The 20,560-nt window shown below is 35.4% G+C and overlaps 1 protein-coding gene and 1 pseudogene across 4 annotated transcripts in view; one reads left to right on the top strand and one right to left on the bottom strand.

The window, feature by feature from the left end:
• Window positions 1-20,560, top strand: part of MAST2 (microtubule associated serine/threonine kinase 2) — a 174,740-nt gene that overhangs the window by 24,138 nt on the left and 130,042 nt on the right. For all 4 annotated transcript variants that reach the window (XM_031465041.2, XM_031465043.2, XM_031465039.2 and 1 more), the window contains exon 3: window positions 2,728-2,870. In XM_031465041.2, coding sequence (XP_031320901.1) covers window positions 2,728-2,870 — 143 coding nt within the window. The remainder of the gene's footprint in view (window positions 1-2,727; window positions 2,871-20,560) is intronic.
• On the bottom strand, window positions 14,497-19,380 carry LOC105090922 (arginine-fifty homeobox-like; annotated as a pseudogene).

The following is a 20,560-nucleotide window of genomic DNA, read 5'->3' as shown; positions in this document are numbered from 1 at the left end:
AAATCCTGTAAGGTAGTTGCCTAGTACTGGGTGGTACAGTGTGGGAATGTGGTTGTGTTTGTTTGTTATGTCTATAGATTTTCAGTTAATCTGCTTTCAGCTTTGTGTCTTACTTTATGTCCTCTTAGGTATCTTGCATTTCTGAGTACTGAACTTACCTGAGATTTTGCAGGGCAGCCTGATACCCCATTTAACTGCAACCTCCTCTCTGCTTTTTATACCTTGTGCCTTTCTTTGTCCAGTTCCATTGGTTATGAGATACCTTTCTGCTTTAGATTTTCTCACAGTTTTGGAAGACAGCTATTCTAACCGCTGTATCACCAATACCTCGTCAGATTTTCCCAAAATTTTGTTCATTCCCTTGTAGTATGCATGTGCATCTGTTTGTTTGTCTGTGTTTCTCTTCCTCTCTCTGGTTATAGCTTTTATTTGTTTATGTATTTTGCTTCTTTATTTTCATTTTAATGGAGTTTCCTGGGGGACAAAAGATACAAGTATGTGCTCAGTCAATCCTCTTTAACTGGGAGTATTTCTTACAATATCCTCTTGAATCATTGTAAGAAACACAATTAAAATTTTTAGGTTTTCTTTTTTTCTGAGTTTTTATTTACTAAAGGGCTAGTTTGCTCCATTTGTTCATATTGTTCCTTCTGTTTTACGTTGTTTTTTTCCCTCACGTTCTTTGCAAATTCTTGGTATGCTTCAAGCCCTGACTAGTATATGTCCAAACTGATTTCTTCTGCTGTTGTGTAAGCCTCTTTCCCCAGCAGGCCCTTATTTTGAAGACAGATAGAAATGTGATACTAACCTGTGTATATGTGGATAGGGGAAGTTAACAAGCTAGCTTTCCTTTAGCTTACAGAGATCCTCATCTATAGGCAGATCATCTGGAGAGCTTGGCAACATTTGCGGAAGGAAGGAAAGAAGCCAGGCAAGCTCTACTTTGCTTTGGGCTTTTGGAAGTTTTGAGTAGAGAACCCCTATTACTATCTTTTGTGAAGGGTTTTATGGAAAAACTTCTCTTTAAAGCATGCATTTAAGAGCGGACTTGAAAGATAACTAGATTTTTTTTAAAAAATTGCATGTTTCTGATTAATTTCCCTAATTGAATAATACTGCTATATGATATACTAACTACAGACTGCATTAATTCACTTAAACAAGTTCTTTTATGCTGTGATTTGAACTCTCCTCACCACACTTACTAAAAAGCACCAAGAATTTCCCATTTAAAAAAAATGTGAAATATGCCAGGTATAAAAAAAATTGAGTACAAAAGCATCATGTCAAAGTGAAAAGTCCTTCTTAGTCTTTACTTTCTTCTGTCTTCCTCCCTCCAAACCACTTAAATATACTCCATTATATTTAAATATATATGTGAAATCTTGTATAAATATATGTAGACTTTAATTTAAAAGTCAAATTGGGGTTATATGTGGTACGCTTCTTGTCTGCTATTTTCCTTCAACAGGAAATGTTGAACATTTTTCTCTTAACTACATGTTGAGCTGCTGCATTATTTTTAATGGGTTCAGTATTTCATTATGTGGAGATACTATAATTTCTTTAACTTGTGATGATCATTTATCTTATTTCCAATTTTTTCATGATAAGCATTGCTAAGGTGAACATTCTGGTCTGCTTTTTTTTCTTTTTCCTTTATACTGCATTCCTACAATTCCTAAAATTGTAATAGATTTTGCCAAATTGCCCTCCAAATCAGTTGCATCACATTTTCTTTGCAGTAAAAGGAAATGTTATAGGAAAAAGAAAACCCAAACTCTTTTTGCTTACACCTGTTTATAAAAGTGGGTTATCTCCATGACAAATAGGATTTTGCCAGGAAGAAGAGGGTTTCAAGTGAATTGGTGATCAAGGTCAAGCCAGGTGAATGTGCAGGGCAGACACTGAAGTTCAGTGAGTGAATGGGTATGAAAAGAGTGGAAGGAGATGAGGCCAGGAAGATAGATAATCTTTTTTAAAAATTTACTCTAATTCTTTAAACAATAGAGAGTCATTAGAGGTTTTTTAAGGACGGGAATGACATGACCACATTTGTTTTGATTAGATCAGGAGGAAGGAGTTGAGATGGGACTTGAACCTCAGCTACAAAGTCATTACAGTTCTAGATGCTCAATCTTTTTTAGTGATTTTCTATAGTCTTTCAATGGGATTAAGGCAGTCATTCAACTTGGGCTGAACACATGGAGTCTGGTAAGAACAGTATAGATTCAGTGTTTGTCTTCTGGAAACCTCAGGGGCAAACTTGGCTGGGAGAAGCTGTCAGCTCCACTGTTAGTGCATTAAGAAACTAAGTAGGTTGAAAGGGACTGGAAAACCCCTAGCCTGCTAGGTTGGGTGTCAGGATTGGGGCTTGGAATGTTGGTGGATATTACAGACAATTTAAAATGGTCAGTTCAGTTCAGTATTCCACATGCAATTCTCACCACCAACAACAAAGTTGGAATTTTTAGAGGGCTACAGATTCAAAATGGTTGTGGACAGACTTCATGTTGTTTTGGATCAATGTACTTTTTTTGTTGTTGTTGGGCTTTGTTTTTATTTTTTGTTATTGTAGTATAGTCAGTTTACAATGTTGTGTCAATTTCTGGTGAACAACATAATGTTTCAGTCATTGGATCAATGTACTTTTAATCTACTTGCTATCACTGTCTTTTTTATTCATTAATTAATAATTTATTGACTTTTCAAACCTTGTGTTTGAAGGTAAGCAGCTGCTCCCCTTGTCCAGCAGTGTACATAGCAGTGTGGGACAGGTGACTTGGCAGTCTTCAGGGGAAGCATCAAACCTGGTTCGAATGAGGAATCAGTCCCTCGGACAGTCTGCACCTTCTCTTACTGCTGGCTTGGTAAGTGTTACTAAAGATAGTCCCTTGCTCCATGAACAGATCCTTGCTTGTCATTTGTCATTGCCACATCTGTTGTTTTCATTTTTAGGGTTTGGGTAGTTTAATTTCTCAAAGCCAAGTATGGAAAAGAATGGAATTTAATAGACTATATTCTGATTACTCTGTCATGCTGTCACTGGCACTGGTTATATAGTGAGAGTCAAGAAAAAGATTCAGTATGATTGTAACTTTAATGAATAAATTTCCTGAGAAAGAGCTTCCTTATAGAAATTATTCTAAATCTTGTGAAGTTGTGTTGCTTCTGTGTACAGCTTTGTGGTGTACATATTTAGGATAAGGGAACACGTTTTTGCACATTGTAGACACTTCAATATATACTGGATGAAGGAAGAGTCTTTTCTAGGCTTTGTATGATATACTGGACCTAACAAAGGTTAAGCTGTGTAGTCTGGGCAGGTTGTTTTCTGCCTGTTTATTGCATTTTGTACCCTTTTACCCTCAGTGGTCCTGCCTCTTTACTTAAGGTACCCATTGACTTTCTGCTGATTTCACACTCTTGTAGGACAAGGCACACTAGTAATTTGCAGGGTACAATAACAGAAGTTTGTTCCTATTAAAATATAAACTCACCTACTCTTTGGGACCATAAATCTTTTGGGTTGGCATATAAGGAATAGAAAGCTTTGTCCATTTGTTCGTCCTGGAAAGTGGGGTAGGGGAAGATGTCTTCTTACAGAAGGTGAGAAATTAATTTTTGGATCAAAAGGTTTCCTCATATGACCTGAAGTTTGTGACTTCTAGGCCACAAGGAGAATCAGGGTCATTTGTGAAATTTCCCCAACTGTTTGTTTTGAAAATATCAAACCTACAGAAAAATGCAAAGAATGGTACAATGAATACCTGTACATAAGCTTACTTAGAGTGACCAGTTTGGTTGTAAATTTACATTTTGACACATTTGTTTTGTCTGTGTATGTGTGTATATATTTTTTCCTGAAGATTTCAAAGCAAGTCACAGACATTATGCTACCTCACCCCTAAGAATTATTTCCTAAAATCAAGGACAATCTCCTAAATAACCTTAGTATATAGTGGCCCTTTGAACAACATGCATTTGAACTGAGTAGATCCACCTATATATATGGATTTTTCCCAACTGTAAGTGTTAGTACCACTAATACCACCATCCATGGTTGGTTGAATCCTTGGAAACGAAACTGTGGATGGGGGGGCCAACAGTAAAGTTATAAGTGTATTTTCCACTGTGTGGGAGATGGGGAGGGCTGTGGCAATGTCAGCACCCCTAACCCCTGTGTTCTTCAAGTCACCTGTATCATCAGATTTAAGAAGTTTAACATGAATTTAAGATAAAATCATATTCAAATTTCCCCACTTGTTCTCAGCATGTCTGTTAAAGCTCTGCCTCTCTCCTCTTATAACCTCTGGAATGTTTAAAAAAAAAAAGATGATCCATGTACCATCATAGAGATTTTGATCCAATGGGTCTGGGGTGGTCCCAGGCATCCGTATTTTCTTTAAAGCATTATACCATCTTAGAGCATGCACCCTTTTGAGAACTGCTGCCACTAAGGCAAAGCTGAATGTTTCACTTTAAGGTGGTTTGTTGCAGAGGAAATTCTTGGACTGAGTTTGCTTAAGTCCTAGCCTAGGCCAACTGAAGTAGAGTATTCCTGAATTACTTTTTTTTTTTAAAGCTTATTCAGATATAAATCACATATGAGAAAATTCACTTACATTGTACAATTAAGTTATTTTTAGTATATTCATAGATACATGGAACCATTTACTGGAATCAATTTTAGAACATTTTTATCACTTCAGGAAGAATTCCTGTACCTTTCAGCTATCACCTCCTTATCGTCACATCCCCCTAGCCCTATGTAACCGCTAATCTACTTTCTGCTTCCATAGATTTACCTGTACCATACATTTCATATAAATTGAATCCTATAATGTGGCCTTTTGTGAATGGCTTTTTCACTTAGCATGATGTTTTCAGGGTTCATCTCTTGTGTAACATGTATCAGCACACCATTCCTTTTTCCTGCTGAATAATGTTCCATTGTATGGATATGCCACATTTTGTCTATTTGTCAGTTGGTAGACATTTGGATTGTTTCTTTCTTTAGACTATTATGAATAATGCTGCTGTGAACATTTGTTTATAATTTTCTTACTGACAGTTTTAATTTTTTTGGGGTATATACCTAGGAGTGGAATTACTGGGTTGATGGTAACACTCTGTTTGATTAAACATAACAGTGTTTGATAAATTGAAGTGTATAAGGGTTTTGATTTCCTTACATCTTTATCAACATTTGCTATTGTCTGTCTTTGATTTTAGCCATCCTAGTAGGTCCAAAGTGGTATCTGTGGTTTTGATTTGCATTTTCCTAATGACTAATAACATTGGGCATCTTTTCATGTGATTATTGGCCATTTATATATCTTCCTTGAGGAAATGTATATTCATATTCTGCCCATTTAAAAAATTGTGTTATTTATCTTTTTTATATATGGATTTGTAAAAAAAAATTGCTTCTTTAGACCTGAATCCAGTTACTTCTTTCTTCCTAGGGATCTGCCTTTTATTTCCTACTGTGCCTTTCTTTCCTGAGCTGTTTACTTAATGATGGTAACAGACTAGTTCCTTCCTTTCCATTCTCCTACCCAAGGATTTCCAGTTGGATATTTTATGTTTGGTGCACATTTGATAGTATTGAATATCTTTTCCTGCTTTGACTTAATTTACACTGGAATATACCTTGATGCCACTCCAGTTTCTGGCTGTGACATTTCTGAAAAATCTGTCCTACAAAATATTCTCATTGCTAATAGAGTTATGGCTATATAGAGTCCATAGACACAGCCTCCAGAGAAGTATTGGGTCAACACAATTCACATATAACAACAACAAAAAAAATTAAAAATAACAAAACATAACATTTAATGAAATGTTAATTATGACTTAAAAAGTAACTAAAAGGGGACAAGAATTGTGTTAGATACAATTATTGGGGAGGTAATTTGCAGCAAGTTGGATTTGACCAGAGTCTGGAGAATGGATAGCCAAAACCTTTAATGTAGTACATATTTTAATTTGAGGACATCTGGGTGATATGTGTTTATGAGGAGATTTTTGGACTGCTCCCTTATTTCCTAGTATCTATTGAGAGGATTTTTCTGAAGGCCCAATTTACCCTTATACGTAGAAACCACGATTCCAGTTTGTAGTTTCCAGGGCATGTATAAAAAGGATCATACAATCATATTGCTGTATTGTATGTTCCTAGGGATGGGGAAAAACTTAGATGACATCTTGTCCAAGATTAAGTATTCATCTTAAAATATGTGTATACACATATATACATATATTTATATAATACATATAATACCTAATGTATACATATATGTATATATATACTAGATTTTAGCTGTATGTGTGTGTATATATATGTATGTGTGTATATATATAAATATATCAATCATCTTTAAAATAAGGTTAATTCATGCTTTGCTTTCTCATGAATATCTCATAAGTAGTATCTGCAACTTTGATATTTGTCTTCTGTATTTCTGACATAAATCCATTTAACCATATCAGCATGTCTAACACTCACTCCATCTATTTATTCTGCCTCTCTAGTCCCCTAAACCAGATCTTCCTTGGTTGTTCTCTGTCTTGTTAAATAGCACCAGCACCTCCCCTGCCCCATTCCTCCTGCTCCAGTTAGTCCAAAACCAGAGACCTGGAAGTCTGTTTTGACTCTTCCTTTGCCCTTACTCTCTCCGCGTTCAATCACTGAGCAAGTCCTAGCTTCTATCATCTCTAAGTGGCCTACTTTTTTTCCCACCACAGATGTGACCCAGTCTAAGCCACACTTGCAGTCTTTTAGGTCATTACCAGGGCCTCATTACTGTTAACGCTGTATTCAGTCTTCCTCCTTTTCAACTACTCTCTACTCTAAAGCCTATTCTTTGAAAAACACAAATCTGATTATGTCTCTTCTTACTTTTTTTCTATTAGCTTTATCTTCCAAATTTTTTATTTGGTTAATATTTATCCAGCATCAATGTTTAAAATCTTTGCATAGCTTCCTATAGTGTTATTATAAAATACAGTAATTAGTAATTAGTGAGTAGATGAGTTTTCATTGACATTAGCAAATTGGGAATGGAATTAGACAGAGATCACAGATGGAAAGATTAGGCTTGGATGCTTTTTCTCTGAAATCAGCCTATTGGATTCATGTAATTTATACTGAGCTTGGCCTATTCAGTGAATTGTACCGAATATTGACATTTTAATAGGAGGGATGTAAATCACAAGAATGTTAATTGACAGGATTTGACTAATTCTCCAAATATACTTTTGAGATTCTTTCTTTAATTTATTGACAGATGTGGCCTTTACAGGAATGATGCCTTTATAGGAAATGATCATATGCAAGTAATGACTCTTTCTATCATCATGTTCCTAGTTGATGTGTAACATTGTATCTGGTATGTAGTAAGCAATGTATAATTACTCATTAAAGGAATAAAGAACTTTCTGGAATACCTTTGCTAATGTTACAGCTGGTTAGATTAATACTTGTTTGAAATATAATGTCCACAAAAGAAGGTTGATTTAATGTGTCAGTACCAGCCTGAAATGATGTCACACAGACCTCTATTCTTGTCCTTGTCTTAATTGTCATTTTTATCAGTTTATTAGATAAAGGTACTGAAGAAATGCTTATCACATATGCCGACGGCACATTTCCCATGTTGAATGTTAAATTCAGTCAGGGCTTCACATACAGAAATGATGGTTCAAGAAGAACCAGCAGTGGGGAGGGTATAGCTCAGTGGTAGAGCATGTGCTTAGCATGCACGAGGTCCTGTGTACAATCCCCAATGCTGCCATTAAAAAAAAAAAAAAAAAAAAAGAAGAATCAGCAAAATGAGATTTAACAGAGAGGAAAGTTCTTTGAAAAGCCAAAAATCAAAACTGGATTGAAGTTTGAATTCAAGTCAAGTTCTAAGACACTTTAATTACCCTAAAAGGAAAACCCTTATTCATTAAGCAGTCACTCCATTTTACCTTCATCCCAGTCCTGGTAACTACCAATCTGTATTATGTCTCTATGGATTACCTATTTTGGATATTTCTTATAATAGAATCATACAGTATGTGATCTTTTGTATCTGGCTTCTTTAACTTAGCATAATGTTTTTGAGGTTTATCCATATTGGAGCATGTATCAGTTCTTTATCCCTTTTTATAGCTGAATAAAACCCCATCAAATGGATATACCACATTTTGCTTATCCATTCATCAGTTGATGGACATTTGGTTTTACCTTTTGGTTATTATGAATAATGTTGCTGAGAGCATTCATGTGCAAATATTTATTTGAGTTCCTGGTTTCAATTACTTTGGGTATATTCCAACCTAGGAGTAGAATTGCTGAATCATTTGGTAATTCTGTTTAATTTTTTGAGGCACCAATAAGCTGTTTTCCACAGTGGCTGCATCATTTTGCATCTCTGCCTGCAATGTGTGAGGGTTTCATTTTTTTCCTATATATTTTCCAATAATGTTATTTTCTGTTTTTTTTCCCTCTAATTGTAGCTATCCCGGCAGGTATTAAGTGGTATCTCATTGTGGCTTTGATTATTATTGTATTTTTAACTTAAAAATATTTCAGAATTCAAAAACAAAACAAATAAAACAATTCATGAGCATTTGAAAAAGAATTTCAGAATTTTTTTGAGGTGGCAGATATGGTGTATGCTTTTAAAGGAATTAGAAATCCAAGATACTACTTAGAACCTTTTCCCATTGTTCTTAACTATTATGATTATTCTTTAATTTTCACATGTGACTTCAAAGAAAAACACCCATAGATACCTGCTTTGCCTACTTCTGTGTTACAGAGATCACAAACTTAGCAACTTCCCCTTTCAATCTTACCTTTCTGCAGCTGTAGCTTTGCATTTTTACTGTAAAAGTTGGAGATATTTATATCTGTCTCTTAATTAGTTTTATTGAGGTTTAATTTACATAGAATAAAGTTTACCCATTTTAAGTATACAATTTGATAAGTTTTCACAGGTGTATACAATTGTGTCACCATCACCACAATCATGATATAAATATAGAAAATCATGATATGGAAATTTCTGTCTCCCTAAAATGTTCCCTTATTTCCCTATGTAGTCTGTTCTTTTCCCCGAGATCCAGCCCTTGGCAACCATTGACTTGCCTTCTGTCATTGTGGTTTTTGTCTTTTCCAGAATGTCATATAAATGGAATCATACAGTTTGTAATCTTTTGTGTTTGACTTCTTTAACTTAGCATAATGGTTTTGAGATTCATCCATGTTGTTTTGAGAATCAGGAGTTCCTTTTTACTGTTGACAGTATTCCATCGACATGGGTATTTTAGACTTTGTTTTTCCACTCACTGGTTGATGATCATTTTGATTGTTTCTAATTTTTGCCTGTTACGGAGGAAGCTGCTGTGAAAGTTCGTGTACAAGTGTTTGTGTGGACTTTTGCTTTCATTTCTTCTGGGTAAATGCCTAGGAATGAGATTACTGGAGTGTATGGTAAGTGTAACCCAAGCAGTCTTTTTGGAAAGTGACAAGATTATTTCAATTTTATATTGAAAAGCAGAGGGTCTAGAATAAGCAAAACAATACTGAAAAAGAAGACCAAAGTTGGAGGACTCACCCAACTTGATTTTATGAGTTTCTGTAAAGGTACAGTAATTAAGACATTGTGATATTATTGTAAAGGTAGACACAGATCACTAGAACAGAATAGAAAGTTTAGAAATAGACAAATGTGCCAAGGTAATTTAATGGGGAAAAAATAGTCATTTCAATAAATGGTGCTAGAACAGTTTACATGGGGAAAAAATGAACCTTGATTCTTACCCCATGCTGTATACAAAAAATTAACTTGAAATGGATAATTGACCAAATATAAAAGCCAAAGTCATTAAACATATAGAGGAAAACAGGAGAAAATCTTCATGATTTTGGGTGAGGATAGGTTTCTTGGAACACTAAAAGCACAAGCCATAATTGGGAAAAATTTTGACTTGGGAAAAAGAAAAAATTTTGCCCTTGAGTATTTATTTTTAATGGGATAGGGACAAACTGATCCATTTTGAGTTAATTTTTGTATATGGTGCAAAGTGGTGGTGGGGGTCCAACTTCATTCTTTCGTGTGTGGATACACACTTGCTATCTATCCTTTTAGAGTTAGGATAGACATCTAGAATAAAGGAGATCAATTTTAGAGCTATAGATAGAGATTTGGAAGCTGTGGATTAAATCATCATGCAAGAAAGTACAGAGAATGAGAAGGAATGTAGGGGAGTGTGAACAATTTATATGTGAAAAGTCAAGTAGTATAAAATAGTGAAGTGTTTAATTTAGTAAGAATTACGGGAGTTTAGATTAAAAAGTGTAGTCACTGCCTATTGTATTGATTTGAGAATTACTGTTCTTTCCACTCTTGGTTCTTTTGTGTAAGAGGAGCATGTTTCTAATGCCACCTAGTGTCTTTTCAAAGGTATAAGAATAATGCTTCATAAGAGGTTTTTTAGAAGTTGGGAGATTTTCATTAGATTGAACAGGTTATTAACCTAGTTGCTTATTCTCAAAGGCATCCTTAATAGGAATGTAAAAGAATAGGCTAATTCTTTTGCCTGAACAAATACAGAGCTTAATTTTGTGTTGGATTATTAAACATGTTTTATCATCTCTTCTGTGATGGTTTGTAAAGAATTTAAGGTGCATAGCCTTAAAAATCGTAGCTTCCATATTTTTAAGAAGCATTTAAAATTAAATAAATTTTTAGATAAATTGATTGATTGATTAGGACTATTGAAAGCCATCTTATTGTATTTGTTGAGGGTTATAATACATGATAGAATGTTTATACATAAAGTTTTTTTTTCAGTTTTATTAGGTAGAATTGTTACAATTTGATTGCACATATACAATATATTGCATGTAAATACATATACACAATATACTGCACATATTTTTAAAAATTTACATGTATGTATTGTTCATTGTTTCTAAGAATGTTTAGAGCTTTAGCTTTTTAAACTTACCTAGTTATCAAAGGAATAAAGCCAACTACAAAATAAGAATTCAGAAAGATACATACACCCCGCTATTAGCAGCAACATTATTTATAATTGCCAAGATATGGAAATATTCTAAGTGCACATCAATAGATGAATGGATAAGGAAGATGCAGCATATATATCATAATGGAATACAACTCACCCATAAGAAAGAAGGATATTTTGCCATTTGCGGCCCTTCATTCACTTTTCTTTTTTCATTTCAAAAACCAGAATTTTATAGCTGACATAAACAATTCAGTTTCATCAAAAACAACAAAATACCTAGAAATAAACTTAACCAAGGAGGTTACCTATACTCTGAAAACTGTAAAACATTGATGAAGGAAATTGAAGATGATACAGAGAAATAGAAGGATATCTTGTGCTCTTGGATTGGATGTTTATGCAAGTTTTTGATAAAGTGTCATATATGTAGAAAAGTATTATTAAATCACCAGTTAAAACTTACAGCTACAGCTTTTGTTCTTTTTGTTGTTGTTGTTGTTTTAAATCTTGTACAAAAGATCCTTTAAGTGGGGGAGGGTATAGCTCAGTGTTAGGGTGGGTGCTTAGCATGCATGAGGTCCTGGGTTCAATCCCCAGTACCTCCATTTAAATAAATTAATAAATGAATAAACCGAATCCTCCCTCTCCCCAAAGAAGGTCCTTTAATTGGACCATTAATAATCGTGTATTGCTATGTATGGGTATAATGAACAGTGCTGAGGAAAGATTGAAAAGTACTGATATTGATACATTCTGTCATGTAAACAGAATTATTAGAGATATTTGATCTGGGAATAGAGAACTCATACTTCCTAGACCCTACACCTGTATGTTCTCTTACATATATTCTCTTTTGTTTTCTCAGGAACATTGTGAGGTAATCAACATTATCCTATTTTACATGTGAGGAAATTAATGCCTGCAGAGATTTGTTCATTTGTCCATTCATTCCACAGATATTTAGAAAGTGCCCACTATGTATCACTGGTGTACTGGGTGCCTGCATACAACAATGAACAGAACAAATTCAAGTACTTTGCTCTAGGATAGTTAGTGAATGTTAGAGCAGAAATTCAAAACTGGGTCTGACTCAGGTCTATTTCAAGACTTGTAAGTAAGTGGAAAGTCTTTGGCAAGTTGGATAATTTGAATTGCTTTTTTTTTTTTTCTGAATTTATTGATACTCACTTTTCTCCACTATTCAGATATTGAAGATTTTGATCAGGATTACATTTAGGGAAAGTTTTACTTGGTTTTGATTACAAAAAATTTTTTCTTTGAGTTGAAAGGAATTTCTCCTCTTTAGAGTAGACAAATAAAAATGAAAATGCATTTAATTTTATTCCACATATTAGTTAGGGTTCTGGCTGGAAACAGAACAGACAGATTATAATATAATAAAGAGATATAGACAGGACTTAGTGAAATGGCAACATATACACAGTACCTTCTTCTTAACAATCACTTGGTGCTGTTACCAATCCTAGGCCTGAAAGTGTGAGGGGAGGAATTGACCTTTGGAATTTGGAGACAGAGGAGGCTGTGTATAGAAGGTGACCTGACAGTGGGCATGACTCGTGGTAGTGGGATGCAGCCTGCCTAACACAACCCTACAGCGACCAACCCAGGAGAATGAATCTCCCTGACTCTTCCTTACCCTCTTTTCTTTCTCCTACCTCCTGCTGGTGCTACCTATTGGCTGATATCATCTGGACAGAAGAGGGTAAGGATACCTGTTGACATAGTTATAATGATTCTGCATTTGGGGGTATAGTAGATGATCTGGGGGGGGGCAAATGGATGATATCCTGTACACCTTGCAAATATTTTAAACATTGAACTTATTTATACATAGTTTTGACTATGAATTACTTTATGTTAAATAATGCAGTTTTATTCAAAGCACTGTTAATTCTTTTTTTCATAAACCTATTTTTGAGATTGTCTTCATCCCAGAAACCATCTCTTGTAGTTCAGAAATTCTATTCCACAGTTCTCTGGTTCATTAAAATACATGTAAATATAGCATTTACTGCATCTTAATTTTAAATTTGTATATGTAAAAATGTTTTTTAAAAGAATAAGATATAGTAGCAAATAGCAAATTTGCTGGAATATTCTGGAAACCTTTCATTTAATAAATTTCATTTTCAAATGGGAAATTAGAGGACTTGATAATGACTCCTAGACTCTTATATGGAATTGCATACATTGTTCCTTTTGCTTAGATTTGCAGTCAACTTCTGTACATCCTTTAAGATCCAGCTCAATGATTCCCTCCATTGTGAAGACTTCTGTGACTCCCCTATCCTGAACAGAATTGTTTAACCTTATTTGTGCCACAATTAGACTTTATACAAAGTTTATTACTATATATATAGGTGGTGGACTCTAAGAGTGTGAATGAAGATTGAGTGTTTAAACCAGTTACCACTGTTAGAAGATGCTTAGTTTTGTGCAAATTACTTAACTTCACTGTAATGCTTTTCCTTCTTTGTCCAATAGGAATAAAAATGTCTAAAATAGTTATTCTCTTTTTGTTCTAAGTGTTATATGAATTTGTATTTGTAAAGTTCTTAGAACAGTGCTTGGTACATAGTAAACTCTAGGAAATATTAGATGCTAATATTATTATTGTGCAAATCTTTTCTCATCTACTAGCTTTGAGCAGTTGCATCTCTTTACACTTTGATTCCAGAGCATGGCACAATGAACAGCATGTAGTGGAATCTCTGAAAGCATTTGCAAAATGAATTGGTTTTGAGTGTTCTGATATTCTTGTTCTTTTGACACTTAGTCTCTAAAATTCTGAATAACTTCTATTGTAAAAGTTATGAAGGGTGTTTTCAAACCCCTTCTCTCCATGAACATGTCTCTTTTCTTTTTTCTCATTGGGTTTACATTTGTAAATATTGCTGGGAATCTTGGTAGAAGATCCTATCCATCACTAGACTGTATGCTTCCTGATAGCAGGATTTGTTTATTACAAAAATTTCCCTCTATCCACTGTTCCCTGCAACAGCCATCTAACATAATATTTACTGTTTGTATGCAGTAGTTGGATCAGTGAAGGTTACGTGAAAATCAGTTTTTCTAAAAATTGTTTACTTATGGTGTTTGACCCAAGTCTTTTTTTTTTTAGCTTCCAAGTGAGTTGTCATTCCCCATTTTTGTGGTTTTCCTTTTCCTTTTTTTAATACTATCTGACATTTATTAGTATTTTGATCAGAGTTGTCATTCCCCATTTTTGCAATTTTCTTTTTTTAAAAAATACTGCCTGACATTTATTAGTACTTTAATCAGAGAAATCCAGAGTCTATCTTGCTACTGGAGGGGTTCTGGAATTGTAGGTTCTTTCAGGCTGTAGACTGGCTGCAAAGCTCCAGCTTGTCATACTGAACCAGGTTTGCCCAGGAGATAAATGTACAGCTGGACCAGCAAAGATTCTAAGAGAGGAACTCTATTCTAACTGGGCCTTGTTGGTGAGAGATACTGATATAGAGAGTGGAAAGAAGAGCTGGCTATCTCATCTTCATCAGGAAAGCTGTACATTTCCACTTGGGCTGTATCATAGGCATCAGAGTATAAAGCAGGAACGGAGGCCGCTGGCCTCTCCAACTGAGGATCTTGGATTTGGACATCACTGGTAGGACTCTCAGTGAGGATAGAGTCCCCTGCCCAACTGAAAAGGCCTAAGGGCTGAGGTGAAGAGGGAGCTACAGAAATCTGAAACCGTACGGGGAAAAATGAGGACTTGTGATGCTGTTGGCACATTCTTGGCTGGAAGGATCTGGTTTGGTGGCTTCAGCGATTTTTGTTGCTGCTGCTGCTGTTTCCTCATTTTGAACCACTGATTCCTGAACCCAGTCTTTACCGGGTTGAGTCTAGTAGGTTGAGTTTTAAAGCAAGTTTTCTCTGGAGATTTTTATCTGGAAACATGTTGCAGCTAAACAGAGCCTCCAACTCTTTGTGCTGGGTTTCGGTGAATGAGGTGCATCCTTGGTGCTTCTTCCATTTCTTAGGACCAACTGGTATGTGAATCATCCTGAGAGTTCATGCTGGAATCATCCATATAGATAAAAGGATCTGGCTGGGAGTTCTCTTGGGCCATTTTGTTCATCGGGGTGCTGACATCTGGCAAAGAAAGCCTGTCGTAAATTCCCTTGGGGTGCCTATTTTTAAGCTTGCTTGATGTGTTTCTCTGGAAATGCAATTCCTTTAGTGTCACAATTTTCTTATCTATAGACTGTCTAGAGTACAAGACTGGTTCAAGCATGTGCAGACTGGTAGCCTTAAAAGAGGAATGTTAAGAAAGAGTAGTGTGCAGAAAAGAGTTAACAAGTCCTGAGACTGCTATCCTTAAAAAGGCCTGCATGCAAGATTAGCCCTTGGTGAGCTTCTGGGAACTTGGATAGTAAACTGTTTCTTACACAGATAAAACTTCCCCTAAATAATAAGAGTGACTGACTGTGCTTGGACTGTACAATGTGAATACCTACTTTACCAGAAGCCTGGACTTTTGGTATGTAGTTGGCAGAGTGTGCCTATGTAACCAGCTTCAGTAAAAACTTTGAGCACTGAATCTGATGAACTTCACTGGTTAGGCAGCATTCCAAGCATGTCGTCAAAATTTGTTGCTGGAGGAATTAAATGTGTCCTTTGTGACTCCACTGGGAGAGAACTCTTCAAAGCTTGCCCTGGTTTCCTCTGGGCTTTGCCCCATGCACCTTTTCCCTTTGCTGATTTTCTTTTGTATCCTTTTGCTGTAATAAGTTTTAGTCATGAGTACAAGTATATGCAGAGTCTTATGAGTCCTAGAGAATTGTTGAACCTCAGGGTGGTCTTGGGGGTCCCTGATAAAGGGAGCTTTTGAAGGGCTTATAGAAATGGTGAAAGGTAACTCCCCAGATTTACTTTAGTGGTCAGGGTTGAAGATTGTTTTACGTGTAATTAACTTCAGGTCATTTCACAGTACTTGAGACTGTGCCATCTTTTCCTCTACCATTTTTTTGCCCAGAAACTGGCATTACTTGCCTTTTACCCAGAGGTTAACGTTGCTTCTGCCACATCCTGTTTTTCATGGCACATAAAGCCAATGGAAAGAGCTGGGCTCTATTTTCTTGGCCTGTTACCTCCTTGTAGTGTATCTTATTTTAATAATTTTTATTCAGTTAATGTTATTTATGTGGCCGTTTTATTAAGTATTATGCTGGGAGCTATGGGTGATAAAAAAAAAAAAGAGTAAGACACATAGCTCTTAAGCTACCCCTCTCTGTTTTGTTTTTCTGTACTTCTCCCAAGATTAATATAACTCTCTTCTGTCTTTTCTTTGCCTCAGAATTTCCTGATTCGTATTTTCTGTTTGTGAATACATTTAGCAGTTTACTCAGGCAGTTAAAAAAAAAACTGCCTAGAATGTCCATCTTATATCCCCATACTTGCAAAATTGTTTTGTACCACATAAAATGACAGGAACCCATGGTTGGGTGTGCACACAAGTTGTGTGTGTGTGTGTGTGTGTGTGTGTGTGTGAGATTTATTACTGTGTTAAATGAGGGAGAATTGTAGACTTAAAATTTTCCATCACTGCTTAACATATGGAATGTATATATAATAAGCATCTTAGTAATAACACAAGCACTGATAGGGTAAACTGAACCTGTGGTAGTCTAGTTGGTTCCATATGAAGCTAATTTGCAAATTTCAGCCTAAGCTGTTTATTACATAGAGACATGTATTCCTCTGTTGCAGAACCTGGGAAATAATCTTGCTCTATAGATTGTTGTAAAGTTGGAGGTAGATTGACCAAAGTTGGTAACCATTCTCTAGGCAGAGAGCTATAAAAAGGAGGTAATGTAAGTATAATTATAATTTTAAGGATAATATTTAGATTTGCCTTTATATTAGGGTTATGGTATCTCTGGGCTTTAAGTTTCCTTCCTAAATCTCATCTATACCATAGATTGAGAAATACTATATCCACATATTGTCTGGATTTTTATTCATTCATCAAAAATGTTTCTAGTGACCATGGGGTGTCAGGATTTAGGGTGAATGGTGGAGAAAATAAGATATATAAGACATTGTCCTTGTTCTCAGAGAACTAAATAATAATTACAGTATAATTGTTATAATAGAAAACTGCATGAGGCATAGTTTGGACACAAGAAGCAGTGATCCCTTCTGAATATGGATGGAAATTAAAAGCTTAATAATGATAATGCTTGAGCTGGATTTTAAAGGAAGATTAGAAATAATCAAAGGATGTTAGGAGTTGTCTATGAGGCAATAAATAACTTCTAGGGACTGAAGGAAAATTTCATGGAAGATATAGTGTTTGAGCCAGATCTGGAAAGATAAGTAAGATTTAGACATGAATAGGTTTGGGCAGGAAGGAGGACTTTCTGGAGTAAGGAACATGAAATAAAGGTATGATTGTCTAAAATCCTAGAAATAGCAAGTAGTTCGTTTTGGCTGGAGCATAGAGTTGACGTACTCATACTGTGTGGTAGTCACTATGCCTAGTGCTGGCTCCATCTTTAAATAAAACAGACATGGTCCCCATCTTCATGGAGCCTAAGGGAGAGAGTGAAGTGGTACATGAAGTTATGAACAGTAGGTTGGGTAGATTGGATTAAAGAGCAAGGGAGGCTAGATGTTAAGGGAGGCATTTGGACCTCATTTTTAGGTAGTGGGGAGCCACTGAGGAGTATCAAAATGGTTGAAAAGTTTGATTAGGGCACTGTGGAGAAATGGGTAGAGGGAGTCTTTTTGGTAGAGGTGATGACTAGAGTCAAAAGATTGTTTTCAGATAAAAATGTGGGAGGTGGTTGAGGGGGAGAGGGATGGAGAGGGACAGGGAGGGAGATCAGTGTATGTTAAGTGCTCAGAGAGCGTTTTTGACTGAGTGCGGGTCTTTGTGTTTGCCCATGTTCTCTACTCCTTGTGTACGTCTCTTGCTTTCCTCATCAGTTGTTTCTTTCACCTTTTCCCACTTTGTGTATCCTTATTCTGATTCCTTTTCTTACTTGGCTTATTTATGAAATATAGTTCAGATTTTTTTTCCTGAAACTAGAGATATAATAGTTATCACCTGCTTAGAAGCCGCCAATGATTATTCTTATAATTACAAAGACTTGATAGATCCCACAGAATGATTTCATTAATCAAACAAACAAACAAACAAAACAAACCCAAGAATAAAGGAGCCAGGACAGATCTAGGGAGTGAAAAAAAGAGCTCTGTTTGGCCATGTCTAATTTGAGGGACCTAAATGCTATTCATACAGTTGGTCAGTAAGCAATTTTGTTTAGAGCTCAGGAAATGTGTGCTGGAGATCAGGCTTCAAGGGGCAAAAAAATCATCAGTGTGAAAATGGTAGTTGAAACTATGAGTGTGGATGAGTTCACCTGGAGAGAACGTGGAAAGATTAAAAACAGATAAACCTTTAGGGGAACCACTCTTCTGTTAGATGATGATCTCTTCTAGGATAGGGATCATATCTTTCTGAATTTAATAAACCTTTTTGGACTCACCTGTGCCAGTTGTGCTGGGTGCACAGAGAAGAATGAGATATAGTCTTTGTGCTTAGCACGATCTCAGGCTTTCAGGACAAAGAGAGACATGTAGTGAACAGTGCAGAGCAAAAGATGTTATAAGGGAGGGAGAGAAACTGCTGTTGAGTCTTGAATTTTCAGTAACTGTTCCATTATGTGTCATTCAGTGTGATTAGGAGGTTAAGTTTCTTGTTCTTGTTAAGCAGTATAATCGATTTGTGAATGTTTTATATTTCTGTATTTAAAGAAGAAAACTAGTCCTTTCAACAAATTAGTTTTCTTCTATGTATGTTGTCCTTGATTATAATTTTTCTGTAGACTAGTAGTATTAAATGGGGTAAAAAGATGCTTGCCACTATGCTTTCAATGAAAATGCCTGGAGAATTAATTATGAATAGGAAGATTTATATTGAAACAAATCATATAATTTCTCTTAATGAGTGGTAAGAATTGACTCCTCTTCCTCCTGTTCATTTGGTAACCTTTAGCAAATGTTTAGTATTTCTGTCTAGGTTGTATGGAAGGTACAGGGGTGAAAAAAACAGACATAATTCTTGTCCTTGTGGAATCTAGACCCTCAGGAGAGTGACAGATACTAATATATTTTTAAAGGAATATGTATATAATTATAAATCAGCATTGACACAATTGTATAGCTATAAATGGCAATGAATGATTAAAGTTAGATCAGTACTATCAAAGAAGAATCATAGCATTTAAAATGTATTTTGCTACAAATGAATGCATCTGGGTGTTTTGTTTACCTGGTATGACTGTATGGAATTGCAGTCATGTTTTCTGTACAGTGACATTTGAGCTGCATATCAAAATGCTGGGATTAAGAGCATCTCTGTCTAATGGAAAAAAATTTTATGAGACATTTTATTGTGTCTTACAGTTGTTTAGTTTAGTTTCCTGATTATGAATGCTAATATAAATTGCTATGTTATGCCCGTTAAAGGAATTGAGGGGCAGCTAATCCAGCCTTATTGCTCTGAACGATACTAGTTCTCACTACAAGCTTATGATGGCAGTTTTTTAGCTGCATTGTGTTAAAGGGCCTCAGCTGTTTTCCTTCAGCAGCACAATTACTGATGTCAGTGAAAAGCATGGCCCATTGGCGTTTTAGAATATTAGTTTCATGGAAAAGAATAATACATACTTTGGTCATAGGATGCAAAATCCTCTTTGTGCTTAAAATATATTTTTAAAAACTCTTTTAGATTCATACATGGTGTTATTCTACTTGGTATTTGCCTACTTACATAAACAGTCAGATTAACTGAAGTATAGTTATATCCTTCTCTTAGGAGTAATTTATTGGAGACATTAGTATTTCTGCATGAAGCAGCATTTCTTACAGCAGGGCCAGTTTTGAAAGGCTCACTTACACATGGTTAAAAATAATGACATTTGTTAAATACATCCTATGTGCTAGGGACTATGCTGAGTATTTGAAATGCATTAGTTTATTTGATCCTTATACCAACCCTTTGAAATAGTTATAATTAGTCAGTGTCTAAGTTGAAGAAATGGAGATTTAAAAGAGGGCAACTTACCCAAGTTCACACAAATGGTTCATGATAAAAGTATGGTTTGAATCCAGATCTCTCTTTTTGCAGAGTAAATGCTCTGAATCTCTCTGATGATGTTTCTCCTTATTTTGTAATCACTGTATCTGGGAAATTTCTCTCTTATTTTCACTTGAACCACTTTTGTTGAGAAATTATAGAGAAATCTCTCCTTCCATATTCTCTTAACAACTCCCTTTTCTCATCTAAAACCAGACAAGAAGAATGGAATGTTACAGCAGGTTAAATTTAACTGGGAATTCTGTATTTTTATTTGCTAAACCCAGCAACCCTAAACAGAGGGGCCTCAGAACGGTGGACTTCTTTTAAACAGATTAAGTATTGGTTCCCAAATTTTATTGCAAAAAACATTGAAATCATCTAGAAATCTTTAATATACTG

Source organism: Camelus dromedarius, chromosome 14, assembly GCF_036321535.1.
Source record: "Camelus dromedarius isolate mCamDro1 chromosome 14, mCamDro1.pat, whole genome shotgun sequence".
NCBI lineage: Eukaryota > Metazoa > Chordata > Mammalia > Artiodactyla > Camelidae > Camelus > Camelus dromedarius.
This window is presented reverse-complemented; position numbering and strand designations above follow the sequence as displayed.